Below are 12,970 nucleotides of genomic sequence, written 5' to 3'. Positions count from 1 at the left end.
GTGACCTTTAACATTTATTTTTCATGAAGTTCACTGGCAAAATCAATTATTATTTGTCTCCTTTTACTAGTATTTTTAAATATACTATATTTTCCCCTGAGAAATTTTCTAATTTAGGGAGGCAAACATTAAGATTGGAAGCACTCACAAATACGAACTCAAGCAAAGAACTGAAATTTGGCGACACACACACAAAAAAATCACAGTACTTTCACAACAAAACTTTGCTCTTCCAAAAACAATATATAGCTCCAAAGACACACACATAGATCCACTTACAAATACAGCACGCACACAACCATTCTGGGAACAGCCAGTTACTACACATGGCGCATGAACTAAATAGTGCAATTCATCTAAATTATTTCAGCACAAATAATACTTGCCCTCCCTTTCTCATTAACATTCTCTCAAAGGATGGCTTTCTAAAAAGAAAAAAATAAACTCATAAGAATTTCGGAATTCCAAGATAAAATCACAACAGTCAAATATACAGCTGACATTTAAAAAAAACTCTTTTAAAAAAAGACTAAACATATGGGTTTTTTTTAGTAAAATATAAGAAAGCTTCTTTTTGTTTTAAAGGTACCTGCAAAATGTGGCTTCCCAAATGTGCTTCAAATACTTCAATGGCTAGTGCACTGGGGCTTCTCCTTCGCTGTGCACCTATAACTTAAAAGAAAAAGAAAGAAAGAAAACAGAACAATTAAGTTGGAGCTCTGATTCATATCTTCAGCTTCGTTTCTCTTGAATGGCATCATTGACTGTTTAGTATAACAATGAGATCTGAACCACCACCCAGTATTAATTTTAGTTCTGAGTTGTCTAAGCATAAACATAGCCTAGGTTGAATTTTCAACCTAAAATATCGACTTCTAGAAACATCAAAAAAATACATTCAGACTTTAAACTTTTTCCTTTTGGATGGCTTTCCCTATACTGGAATAAAAACATATGAATGTTCGGGTTCCTTTAAAATAAATTAGTACACCATTTTTCTTAAAATTAAGGTATTGATTTTTTTAAGCATCTGCATACTGCCTCATCTCCCCCCAACCCCGCTCCAGAGAAAACTAAACTTCTTACATCTTCTAGGCTAGGAAAAAAGCAAACAGGAAACTTTTTGTATTTTCTAATGCAATAACTTCATCACAGTTTAATCAGCACAACATATTGGATAAGACATTCTTTTTCATGATCATTTGCACTAGTGTTAAGCATCCTGAGATGGCTGGATTTCACATTTACTGCATATTCATGTGTAACTATTCCTATAGGACTGACAAGAAGCCCAGGTAGATCCTTGGCCAGCATGTGCCTCACCAGGTCAGTGACTGTTTCTTATCTGGAGTTCCCGAACACTCCTGTTTTCTCACTAAGAGTCAATCCTCTTCCAGGCACGCTTCACCTGCTTTGCCTGCAGGTGCCTACCACACAAGGAGTCCTCATAATCCTTAACAAAAGTGGGTTTAATACATAATAACTGTGGAATCCAGAATTGAGTGTCATCTGTTTATTTTTTTTTTTTACGTGGGGTTCCAATTTATTTTAAACCTGTTCTTCCACTTATTTTTTCTTTTTAAAAAAAAATTTAATGGAGTATAATTGAGCAATGAACTATTCACAGATCAAGCAGCCCCCAGAATCACAGCAGATTCAGAGAGACTCCAGGGATGCGTCGTGGTCAGAACAAATTTATAGACAAAAGAGGGAAGTGACGTACAGAAATCAAAAGTGAGGACATCATAAAAAACCCATTTGCTTTACACTGATTTATTAAAGAAAATATTCAGATGCTTTCTATATTTCTAACAAGTAAATTCCCCATATCTTCCTGCTTTTTTTGAAAATTTTATTACAAACCTCTGCTCTCTCAAGCCCAGCTACTACTAATTGAAAATAAAATCAAAATCCCCTACTTTTTTACTTCTAGAAACACTTTCAGCTAGTTGACAAGAAAATTCCAGTGAAATGCCGCTGGGGTAATTCTGTTGCATTTCATTACTAAGTTGGTGAGTTGGCTCCACAGCTTAGTAGGGATTATAATATAAATGCACTTGTGATTATTGCGCTATGCAAAGTAGGGAGTTTACCCCTGCAAATGTGAGTTTGTATCTGCAATGTCTGCAAGGCACTGTGAAAATGCGTGTGTGTTAAGTATCATTATTACTGACAAGAGAAAAATAACAGAGGCATTTTTTTCAATGGAAAAATTTATAAAATATAATTGAAGAGTGATCATTATCAAAAGAATATTCCAGCTGGAAGGGATCTTAGAGATCTCTACTCCAGCCTCCTCATTTGCTTCAGAAGCAAAACACACAACTAAAAATCTTAAAACAGAAAAATCAGTTTACTATGCTGAGATTAATCTTTATTATAAATATAGACATAGGGTTTTTACAATTTTAATATTCAGATATACTTAAGACAGTACTACTGTGTGTATGTGGGTGTGCACATTTCTGATTAATTTCCTATTCTAACATGCACATTACTCCCTTCAAAACTCCTTTGGCATTTTTGATAATGCAGCTGTCTTGCTGAATACTGTTTTCAGTTTCTAGAGTGTTAATTGCACATTATGGTAGCTTGGTGTGAATGATCCCACATGAATAAAATCTGCAGCCTTTTTTTTTTTTTTTTTTTTTTTGAGATTATGGGGGTGGGTGGCTTTTGGGAGGGAGAAGCGGGGGAGTTGAAAAACTTCTCAAGTGTCCACTCTGTTTTTGAGACAGTAATTAGGATTCAGAAAGCTCCTTATTAATAGCTCATAATTTGGGGGGGCACTTCAGGGACTCCAATTACAAAGTTCAAAATAAATCACTGCACGTCCCCTCCCCCCCCCAAAAAAAAGAAAAAAGGACTAATTTTAGATAACAGAAATCATTCTACAAAGAACTGGATTATGAGGGGGCAAGGGAGTAATAGCCACCAGGTTATAAGGAACCCTAAAACATCACAGAAAAGTTCACTGACTTAGGAGGCCCAAGATGCAAGCTCCAGTAACAACATAAAGCTGCTCAAATGCCTTCTGAAAGCATAGAGGCTGTTGTCTTCAGTGGGGGTGTGGGGGGTGGGGCGGTTATTCAAGTCTGGCTACTGATGGCCTTTCTTTTCCTGCTGTTTCTCCACTAGGGTTCAGGCTGTGCTCTGAGGAAATGTCTTCATCCATGAGTTCTATCTGTATAGTTATTCTTTGCTCTCCAAACCCCCTAGAAATCTGAGTGTGCACCCCCATACACCCTAGCATAATATACAAGTATCTTGCAAGTAGTTTCATGCTATTCTATTCGATGGCATTTTTATGTCACTGGAACTTCTCTTGATTTATATGTTTTGCACTTATGCAGGTGATGTGGGCTGCAATGACAGTTCCTAATTTTACAACCAACATAAATATGTTAAACAGGAGCCCATTATGCCCCTGGTAGGAGCCCAGCTTTAACTTGAGCATTAATGCTAACTGAATAGATGTTAAAAATGTACTTCTTATCTTGCACTTATCCTATCACATTTGGCATTTTGAGAACTGAGACAATAATCTGATAACTAAAGAATACTGCAAACACAGGTATTTTGTTTCTCCGTGTTAATCTTATTATGTTTATAGAGTATCAATAATGATCTAAAAAAACTAAAGGGGCATTTCCTCAATGGGATCTGTCATCTTCAGCAAAGCAATACATTGTTTATGAAGCTCTCTCAGATTTCTGTATTTTGGAAATTGACAGTTTCTAAAACCATCTGGTAGCCCAGACACACTGTATACTTCTTATTGCCGAACGGGTCACTGTTTCATCTGATCTACTGACATATTTCATTTATTTGTTTGTTCAACTAAAAGACTATTTTCTGAAATTTAAAGAACACTAACAAAATTAACCTATACACACACACACAACACACACACACACACACACACACAGAGGGCATTGCTAAATAAATGGAATGTGCAACCACTTGTCTGTGAAGATTCTGTTACCAGCTCACTGAGAGTGAGACGTAAGAGCTATAGGAGTTGAACAGTTTATACAAACTAGTATAAAAAAGAAAGCCCAAGCCACAGGAATTCAACTTAAAATTCAATTCAACATGACTAAATGCCTATTTGATGTGGAAAATTTCTAGCTACTATAAGGGAACTAGTGTTACAAAACTTAATAAATAGTCCAAAAAATGTTTTATGACATTTAAAACAAAAGTAGGTCCAGTATATAATTATCAACACACACCACAACTCTACTATTTCATGTTTTACAAGGGTTAAAAATAAAACACCTAGAGTTTTAAGAGACTTTAAATGGAAGAGAAATACAGGGAGAAGGATTTATTGGTTTTTTAAAAAATCATCTAGGAAAATTCTGATTGTCTCAGAAATCCAAAATGATCCGATGAATCACTAAGACTGTGCATTTGGCCTTTCCCTCATTAAAAAGGGGAAGATACACAGGGGAACCACAGTCTAAAACATGTATCTGAAAAATTAGTTTTGCCCCTCCACAATGTCAGCAGGAAAGTTCTAATCTGGATCCTTCAGCATAACCTCACACGGTGGTCTTTGAGAATTAATTCAGTGCAGTAAAAGGCAACCCTTCTTTGGGGAATACACCAGGCCCTCCCAGCCATATTCCTAACCAGTGCTCCTCACCTCAGGGGAGGCACTCACGTGAGGAGGGCTGAGGATTAACGCTCAGTGGGAGTTTGACCTATTCAGCCGAAAGGTCAGCTTGCCATGGAAGAACCCGTTACAAAACAGAAGCAGGACAGCTCGGTGGACACACATAATGAAAGGGGAAGAGTCACGAGCCCTACTTGCCTTGTGCCCTGCTCTTTCCCTTCATAACCCCAGCTCCTTGCCAGCATGGTTCACAATGGGAAGGTGGACCACAGGCAGAGAGCCACAGAGGGGCTTGCTATTGGAGGGATCACTTGAAGAAGGTATTCTGAAGTGAAGAGGACTGTGACACTGTGAGGCAGGGTTTCTAATGGATTGTTTTATTAGGCCAAGGCAGTCACTGGTGGATAGGAAAGATCATTTCAGAGGTACTTCCTTATCCTCCCCAATAAGGTGGAGGGCAGTACGGCATCACGGGCAAATGTAGTCTTAAAGTTCGGCAGGTAGTATCTCAGGAACGCCTGGCAAAAAGGCAGGCTTCATGCCCAGTAACCCCTGATAGCTCCCCTCTGAATCCTCCATCTAAGGGGCAAGGATCTGTTCCCACACTGAGCCTGGGGGAAGGGAGCACTAAAGGGCGTGCTTAATGGAATCCCTGGACATTGACTTCCTGGGCTTTGGCTAAGCAAAGCCAGGGGCTGAGAAAGAATGGAATATGGAATGCTTAATGAGTCTTTCCATGACATAGAAGAAAAGGAAAGGGATTCCCTTGAAGAATCTCAATTAGCCTTCCTCACTGTAGGGCCAAAGAAGCCAGGGAGAGTTTTCTCAGGAGCCCCAGAAGTTCATGAGGTATGTATGAGTGTGTGTATCTGTTTCCCTATCAAAATTAAAATTTCTCAGTTTGCATGTAATATAGGCTGTGTCTTTATTCTGAAACTGGCCCTCATCACTCTGCCTTCTGTGAGGTCCGTTTTCACAAATTGTATTCTTTCAATACAAAAAGCCTCAGTATCTGTGCATGGCTTAGACACTGGGAGATTTTCAGGTTTGGAGAAGAAACTGAAATAGCACTGGGTACCAGCTTAACCCATATAGCAACACGACAACTGAAATTCTGTTGTTGAAAGCACTGTATGTGAAGTTTTCGTGCAATATGTATATATACATATATGACGCACTGTTATTGTTTTCATATATATGACAACACATACATGAAATATATATATATATGAAAACAAATAATAACAGTGCTTTTTCAGTGTACTTTCATCAAGGTTAGTTTCTAGTATTAAAATATAGGATAAATGATGACTGTAGAAGAGAAATAGGGACACGCATTGTTAATTGGGCACGTGATTAATCACATATCTGATAACAAATAAATACCAGAAAAAAAATCTCATGTATTCAAGAGTAGTACACTTTGGGTTTATTTTTAAATTCCTATTTAGGGGATTTTTAAAAACAAAAAATCTATCTTCATAATTCATATCTCAGACCTACTAACATGTTATATCACCAATTTAGACAAAAAAGAATATTTAATCCAATAATGCAATTGAAATTTTAAGAAGTCTTACGATGATCCACAATTTTTTGATGCAATACATATTTAAATATCTTCCACCATTTAAGTATGGGTTGACTGCATTAGGTAAAATAATTAGGGATGAGGTGACTGTGCAAATTTTAATACTTATAAATGAACTGCTTTTGGGAAAAAGAAACCATGTCTGCTTTTCTTAAAGAAGTGTATTTATATTGCTTCAACTATTAAAGAACTAAGGGGAAAACATACAATGTCTAATTGATCTGTTTAGTCAAGGGGGCGTTCACTATGCACTTCTCAGCTTCTTGAGAATTAAATAGTATTCATATGATTTTTGAAAATGTTTATCATTTTCTATACCAAAATGGCATAGTCCTCTAAATGTGAAACAGCAACCAAATATCACTGTAGTAAGTCTTGAAAATGTTTTTGTATATTTGGTCAGCAACAAATTACAGGGACCTCTTAGTACGAAGTTTCCATTTTAAAGATTCACTTTGCCTACCCACCTTTCTTTTCCATTGAGGGAAATGAGAATCCCTAGGCAGATATTTCTCCTTCTGTAGCTGGGAAAGGAGGAAATGGCCTTTCTCCAACAATCTGGTAGTTACTATAAGAATACTGTATGTCCCTCACACGGGCTACCTATGGGGTGATTAACATTCTTCGTGAGAGAACCCACACTTCCCCTTGACAATGAAATCCTTAAGGCAGTGGGTTAAGCTGCTGTTTGGAGTGACAGCACTTGAGGGAATGAGGTCAACGTCTGACAGTCAACGTCTCGGAGGACAGAACCTCAGGAAAATGCAGGCGTGATCCACAGCCTGGGCCGAGGCGTGGAGAGTAGGGTACATGAGGGAAATCCTCAAGAGATGCAAGGGGTCCTGAGGAGTGGACTGGCCTAAAAGAAGAGGACACCCCTGACGTACCTGAGACTCCAAAAGTGCTGTTACTAATTTTAAAAAATGGTAGCTATTACACAGTCATTCCAATTTTACTTGCTTAATTATTCCAGAAGAACAATGATTATAAGAGAGTACTTTTTTGGGGGGTGGGACTTTAGTCCTTAACAACTTAAAAAACATCCAAGGCTTTCCTAAGTATTTATTGGGTTCAACCACTTGATGTCAAAGGGATTGCTTTTGGATGTAAAGCTTAAAGTTAACTATTTAATTCCCTTTATACAGTGAAAGAAATGAGAATTTCCTCTTTTTCTTTACAAAATAAATAAAAGGTAAAAAATTAGATCATACCCCAAATTAATTCCTATCTTTAAATTCCCAGCAGAGATATGGAGTATGCTGGGGTGAACCCACCAGCCCCCTCCCGCCCCCACCACCCAATTTGGGGAAGTTTGGGGAGTGAGACAGTTATAAAGCGACTTCAGAATAAAGAATATAGAATAGGAGGATCTTTGAGGGCTAGAAAGTCTTGATTTTTAATCTAACATGAACAGATCAAGAAGAGAGAAACTAATTTCTTCTGGCATCAGGGCTATGGTGGCAAATATGTACTGAGTCTCAGGCTGAGGCAGGCACTCTGCTGGGAACTCGGGATGCAAAGCTGACGAGGATCCAGTCCACTGGGCGAGGCAGGCCTGTGTGTCAGAGGAGGCCAGTGGGCCACGCAGAGTGGGTAGCACAGATCCCTGTCCAGGCTCCAAGCCTGAACACATTCCTGACGTAAGAAGGTGCTCTGCTTTCTGAGTACTATCTCCAGGTTCTAGTTTTGAACTGCTTCTGTTGTTGTTTAAATTCTTCTTCTTTCAGTGAATACTTTCCTCTACAAAACACCTACTGCATGTATGTCAGGCAGGGATACCATGTGTCGCTCACGAATTAAGCCCACAGTACACAGAAAGACACCGTGAGCTCTCTGATAACGGCTCTCAAAGGGAGGGACAAAGAGAACATACCAAATTTGGGATGTGAATACAGCACTAACTTTGCAAAGTTTAATACTTGACTTTTCATTGGTAGAAATTATCTTCCCTACAAACACACTAAAATTTTTTTTGAGCAGTTAAATTTTTAATAAGGGTTAGATTTGGTACACTCTCTCAAGAGGGGAAAGGATGATTACACTTTCATTTTGCAAACTGTCTTAAAAGCCTTTCCAATGAGTGCCGCTTTACTGCTGTCACCTCCTCTGACCTCAGCAGCAAGCAAACAGTTATGGCATGATTCCACCCAGTAGGAAGGGGGTGGAGATTACCACTGAAATAGTGCAGTGTCAGTTGCAATTGCTGGTAAAAGGAAGACGTCCACATCTGGTATCTTGATTTTTTAGTTTTCAGTCTGATCCCAAAGCTTCGTGTTATGACATTTGTAACATCTGCTACAAATACTGAGGTAAGTCAGGCACAACCTTATTACTTCCAGTCTAATGCTCCATTCACCCTCTAGGCCTTCCTAGGCCACTGATACGACAGGGAACTAACGTTGGTTCTGCAGGAAACAGCTTATGTTTCTGTGGGAGAAAGAATACAAAGTCTCTTGCCTTTTCCCTCTTCTCTCTCCTCCATTCATATATTCAGTCATCCTCTCTCTCTCTCTCACTGTCTCTCTCTCCTTAGCTTTTGGGCCACATCACTTCTTGGTATTATGCTCAGTAACTTGCTTCCTGCCAGAAGAAGAGTCAACATAAAGAGTTGTGTGAAGCAGTGGGGTATTGGCCCAGGGGACACAAGACTCTGCTTATAACAGCACCTGCTATTGAAAGGTCACTCTGATAAATTTCCAAAGCTCAACAATCTCAAGCTACGGAATTACATTTATTCATCCAAAATGTAGTGAAGCCTTATAATATGGAAGGTATCAACCCTGTTGACCAAGGTGCTAGGGATATAAGCCAGGCTCCTATTTCCACTTACAGATACGTTGGCAGAAGAAAGCTAAAAGTATCCACGGGAAATATTTGTTGAGCCCCTATCTGCGCTGGACACTGTGTCAGGGAATATAAAATTGAAAAGGCATCTCCTAACCCTCCAGATCATCAGAGTCTACTGGGACACTGACATATAAGCAAATGAACAATATGCAATAAAAGTACAACTCTCAACTCAGGATGGAGGTGGGGAGAGGTGGAGTCAGGGAAGGCCTTAGAATAAGGTACTGCCAGAACCAGAACCGGAGTATGGAGTGAAGTTACGTGAACAGTGCACTATCATGGCCAGGACCCTGGGATCTACTGATCAGACATGAAGGCAAGGGCAAAAGCATGTTAACGTAGCTACAGATGCATGTTCCAGGCGCATCATCCTGCCCGCGACAACGATGGACTGTCATATTCTTAGAAACCTGAAGGACTGGGACCCCACCTACAGTGCCTTCTTGGGGCTCAATACTGCATAACAGTCACATAGTTACAACTGGTAGACCAATGTCCATTTGGCACTGTCCGAAAACCCCAACTTTACAATTCTCTCTCCCCCTCCACCTCAACACCACTGCTTAGATGAAAACCCTGACGTGCACACCTGCATCGCAGCATCTGGCTTGGCACCGTGCTGGGCAACCGAGTCACTAACCAGACTGTTGTATCACCTCCGTGTTCTGAAGTGCACTTCTGTGATTCAAGTCACTTACTGTAGAATATGTGATCCATTTCCAGGATGTGCTTGTCCTCTCTGCTGGGAGAAGGAGCTCAATGGGAGGGGTCACACTATGGGGAGACAACTACACAGACTAAAGGATTGGGGTTCTGGAGTCATGCAGACCAAGTTTTAAATCCTCCATTTTTCTCTAATTAGCTGGGTGGTCTTAGACAAATTAGGTTCCATGGACCTCAATTTCTCATTCTGTCAAAAGGGTTAATGCCTCTCACAGCAGTTGTGAGGACATGTGACATGCCCTGCCCTGATTTAATTGTTCTCCTGGAGCTTATTTGCATAGTGTTGTCTCTCCCACTAGCAAGTTACCTTCCCAAGCCAGAGGAGTCATTCTGTGCTTTGCCGAAACCCCAGCATTTAGAATTGGGACCAGAATGCAGAAGGCACACAATAAATACTTGTGAATGAGCGAACACTCTAGAGCACAGGGCCCAGCCCGCGGGGGCGCTAAGCACATGTCAGCTCTCTCCTCTTTGTTGTGAAAAGCAGAGGCCGGTCCAAAGATGACTTTCCTCAATAACTATCTTTATTCCAATTTTAACAGGAATATTAGGAATTTTTTCCCCTGTAAGTTGTCACCAGCTTCTGCCTTTCCTACAGTGTGCTATCAAATCTATAGTGTCACCACAAACCCTGCGAGCCAACTGCAATCAGGGCCTCACACCAGTGCAAACATTTCACACACACTTGGGCAAAGAGCCAGCAATTCACTGAGTGTCAGCAACTGCCCACTGAATTTTCTTTTGAAGGATTCACTCATGCCCTATTCCGGCAGTAATTGGCATTGGTTTTAAGATCCTGAATGCCTCAGACATAACTTGATGAGATAAATGTACACAGCCACCACCACTGCAAACTGAAATCAGCTCTTACAACCCCACCATCTTCCCTCTAATTTCACATAAACAAAAGCCCACACAATTTTCAATGGTAACTATGCAGGAGCTAGGTCTTACTTATGTTAGCTGATCAAGGTCTGCATCACCATTGCTGCCTGACTTTTGGATACCTACAGAGGCTATGATTTAGGGAAAGTTAGAAAATAAACAAGAAAGAGGAGCACAATTTGGAGAACGCAGATTAGTAAACAGGCTTACAAGACTGTCTGACCTAGAATCGAGAACATATGTAAGCAATATTTTTATACTTTTCACCACCATACAATGAATTAAGGAAAAAACACTTAACTTGAAGACCTATTATTTAGACTCAAGGCTGAGTTCAAGCCTTTCTCTATTAGAGGTTCTTAATATGTTTCTTTCTTTGAATAACAGGGCTGTTTAAGCAAACCCTCTTCATAAGACAATATTCAAACACAAAATTTTGCATATGCAATTACAAAAATTCCAGAGAGCTTCTGAAACACAGCCATAGACCCCAAGTCAAGAACTCTTGCCCTGTGTCATCAGTGGGACTGAACAACTGATTCACTGAGTGAATGAGTAAGTAATCAAATGAATACTCAAATGAATGAATGCAAGGAGATCCAGTCAAGAGAGAATGCACAACTAAGTCAGATACTTGTATTCTGTGAGGAGACTGTGGGACTGAAAGCAGCAGCCAGTTAGTTGGTTTATTCACAAAACTGCCTTGTGGAATTATACACTGCTCCTCCCCTTCTAAATGCAGACAGAGGGAGGAAAGGAAAAAGAGATAATGAAGGTTTGCAAATGAAGTGGGTACAACTGTGCAATCAATCAACATTTTCTGAAAAAGAATCTGCATCACTTGCCAAAAATTTGAACTGAATAACTGAACCAGAATTCTGATGAGAACGGACTTTGCCACTAGCCAGTCATTTTTATTTGTTTTCCAGCTGTCTTGCTTCTCTCTTCCAGGAAGCCACTGGTCTCTTCCGTGTGGCAAGTTCAGGCAATGGGAACTTATTTAACCACAGTTCAATGTATACTCTGTATTCCCTATTTTAATAAAACTTTACTGAGTGCTTACCCAGTGCCAGGCACTGTTAGTTGAAAAGGATATAATTCACTTATTCATCTAAAGATTCATTGAGGGCCTACTAAGTGCCAGGCCATGGACCACCAAAGAGTGAACAAAGGAGACAGACAAATGGGCCTGCATGGAGCTGGCATTCCAGTGGGGAGCCAGACGACAACAATAATAGCAACAACACATGCACATCTCCATATAAGCAGCAGTATGAAAGAACATTTTTAAAAGGGGAAGGGAAAAGTAGGGACAGAGATTTCTGTATTCCATGGAAGATCAAGGAAAGCCTCTCCAAGGTTATAATATTTGAGTGGAGACAGGAATAAAGGGAAGGAGGGACATGATGTCCAGGTGAAGGGAAGAGAAGATATAAAGGCCCTGAGATGAGAGAAACTTCTCAGGTTCAGGAAATGACAGGGAACCAGTACCCTCAAGGAATTTAGAGAATGGGGAGAGAGAAATACAAACTGTAAAAAAGTAACAGGTTGCCTGGGCACGGTGGCTCACGCCTGGAACCTCAGCACTTTGGGAGGCCGAGGCAGGCGGATCATGAGGTCAAGGGGTCGAGACCATCCTGGCCAACATGGTGAAACCCTATCTCTACAAAAATACAAAAATTAGCCGGGCATGACGGTGCGTGCCTGTAGTCCCAGCTACTTGGGAGGCTGAGGCAGGAGAATCACTTGAACCTGGGAGGCGGAGGATGCAGTGAGCCGAGATCTCACCACTGCACTCCAGCCTGGGCGACAGAGCAAGACTCCATCTCAAACAAAAAAGCAACGGTTTATTGCTTGGAGGACTGCAGGAAAAGGAGCATCTAACTCTAGTGAAATTCAAAGATGTAAGAGAAAAGAGAGCATCTGGGCTAGATATGAGCGTTAGTTTTCCAGGCAAACAAGCCACGGATTGGTGGGGATGAGGGGAGCATTTGGGTAGAGAGAAGAACACACACAATGGCACAAACTGCTGAGCAAGGCACGGGAGATTCATGCATGAAGAAGACATATTGGGCCCAGTCACAAATGGCCCCATCAGCACTGCAAAGGAGTTCTCAGTTCACACACGGCATTCGGCATCCATCTGAAAAGTTAGAGCACAGAGGGACATGAGCACGTGTGTGTGCTATATCACCTGAGGCACGGTGCAGAGGGTGGAACTGTGTTTGGGGAAATGCTGAAAACGTGGCTATTGCATAGTCTAGCCAATAAATGACGATGAGTTGACCCTAGTAACTAAGTAA

At 40.5% G+C, this 12,970-nt stretch overlaps 1 protein-coding gene across 14 annotated transcripts in view; it reads right to left on the bottom strand.

Moving 5' to 3' along the window:
- NPAS3 (neuronal PAS domain protein 3) overlaps positions 1-12,970 on the bottom strand; it is an 868,305-nt gene that overhangs the window by 435,414 nt on the left and 419,921 nt on the right. For 10 of the 14 annotated variants that reach the window (XM_009427633.5, XM_054666466.2, XM_054666462.2 and 7 more), the window contains one exon: positions 590-672. In XM_009427633.5, the coding sequence (XP_009425908.4) occupies positions 590-672 (83 nt within the window). The remainder of the gene's footprint in view (positions 1-589; positions 673-12,970) is intronic. The other 4 variants (XM_054666461.2, XM_054666464.2, XM_054666470.2 and 1 more) reach the window with 1 other exon arrangement.

Source organism: Pan troglodytes, chromosome 15 (assembly GCF_028858775.2).
Source record: "Pan troglodytes isolate AG18354 chromosome 15, NHGRI_mPanTro3-v2.0_pri, whole genome shotgun sequence".
Taxonomy (NCBI): Eukaryota; Metazoa; Chordata; class Mammalia; order Primates; family Hominidae; genus Pan; species Pan troglodytes.
The sequence above is the reverse complement of the archived record's forward strand: the minus strand, read 5'-3'. Positions and strand labels throughout refer to the sequence as shown.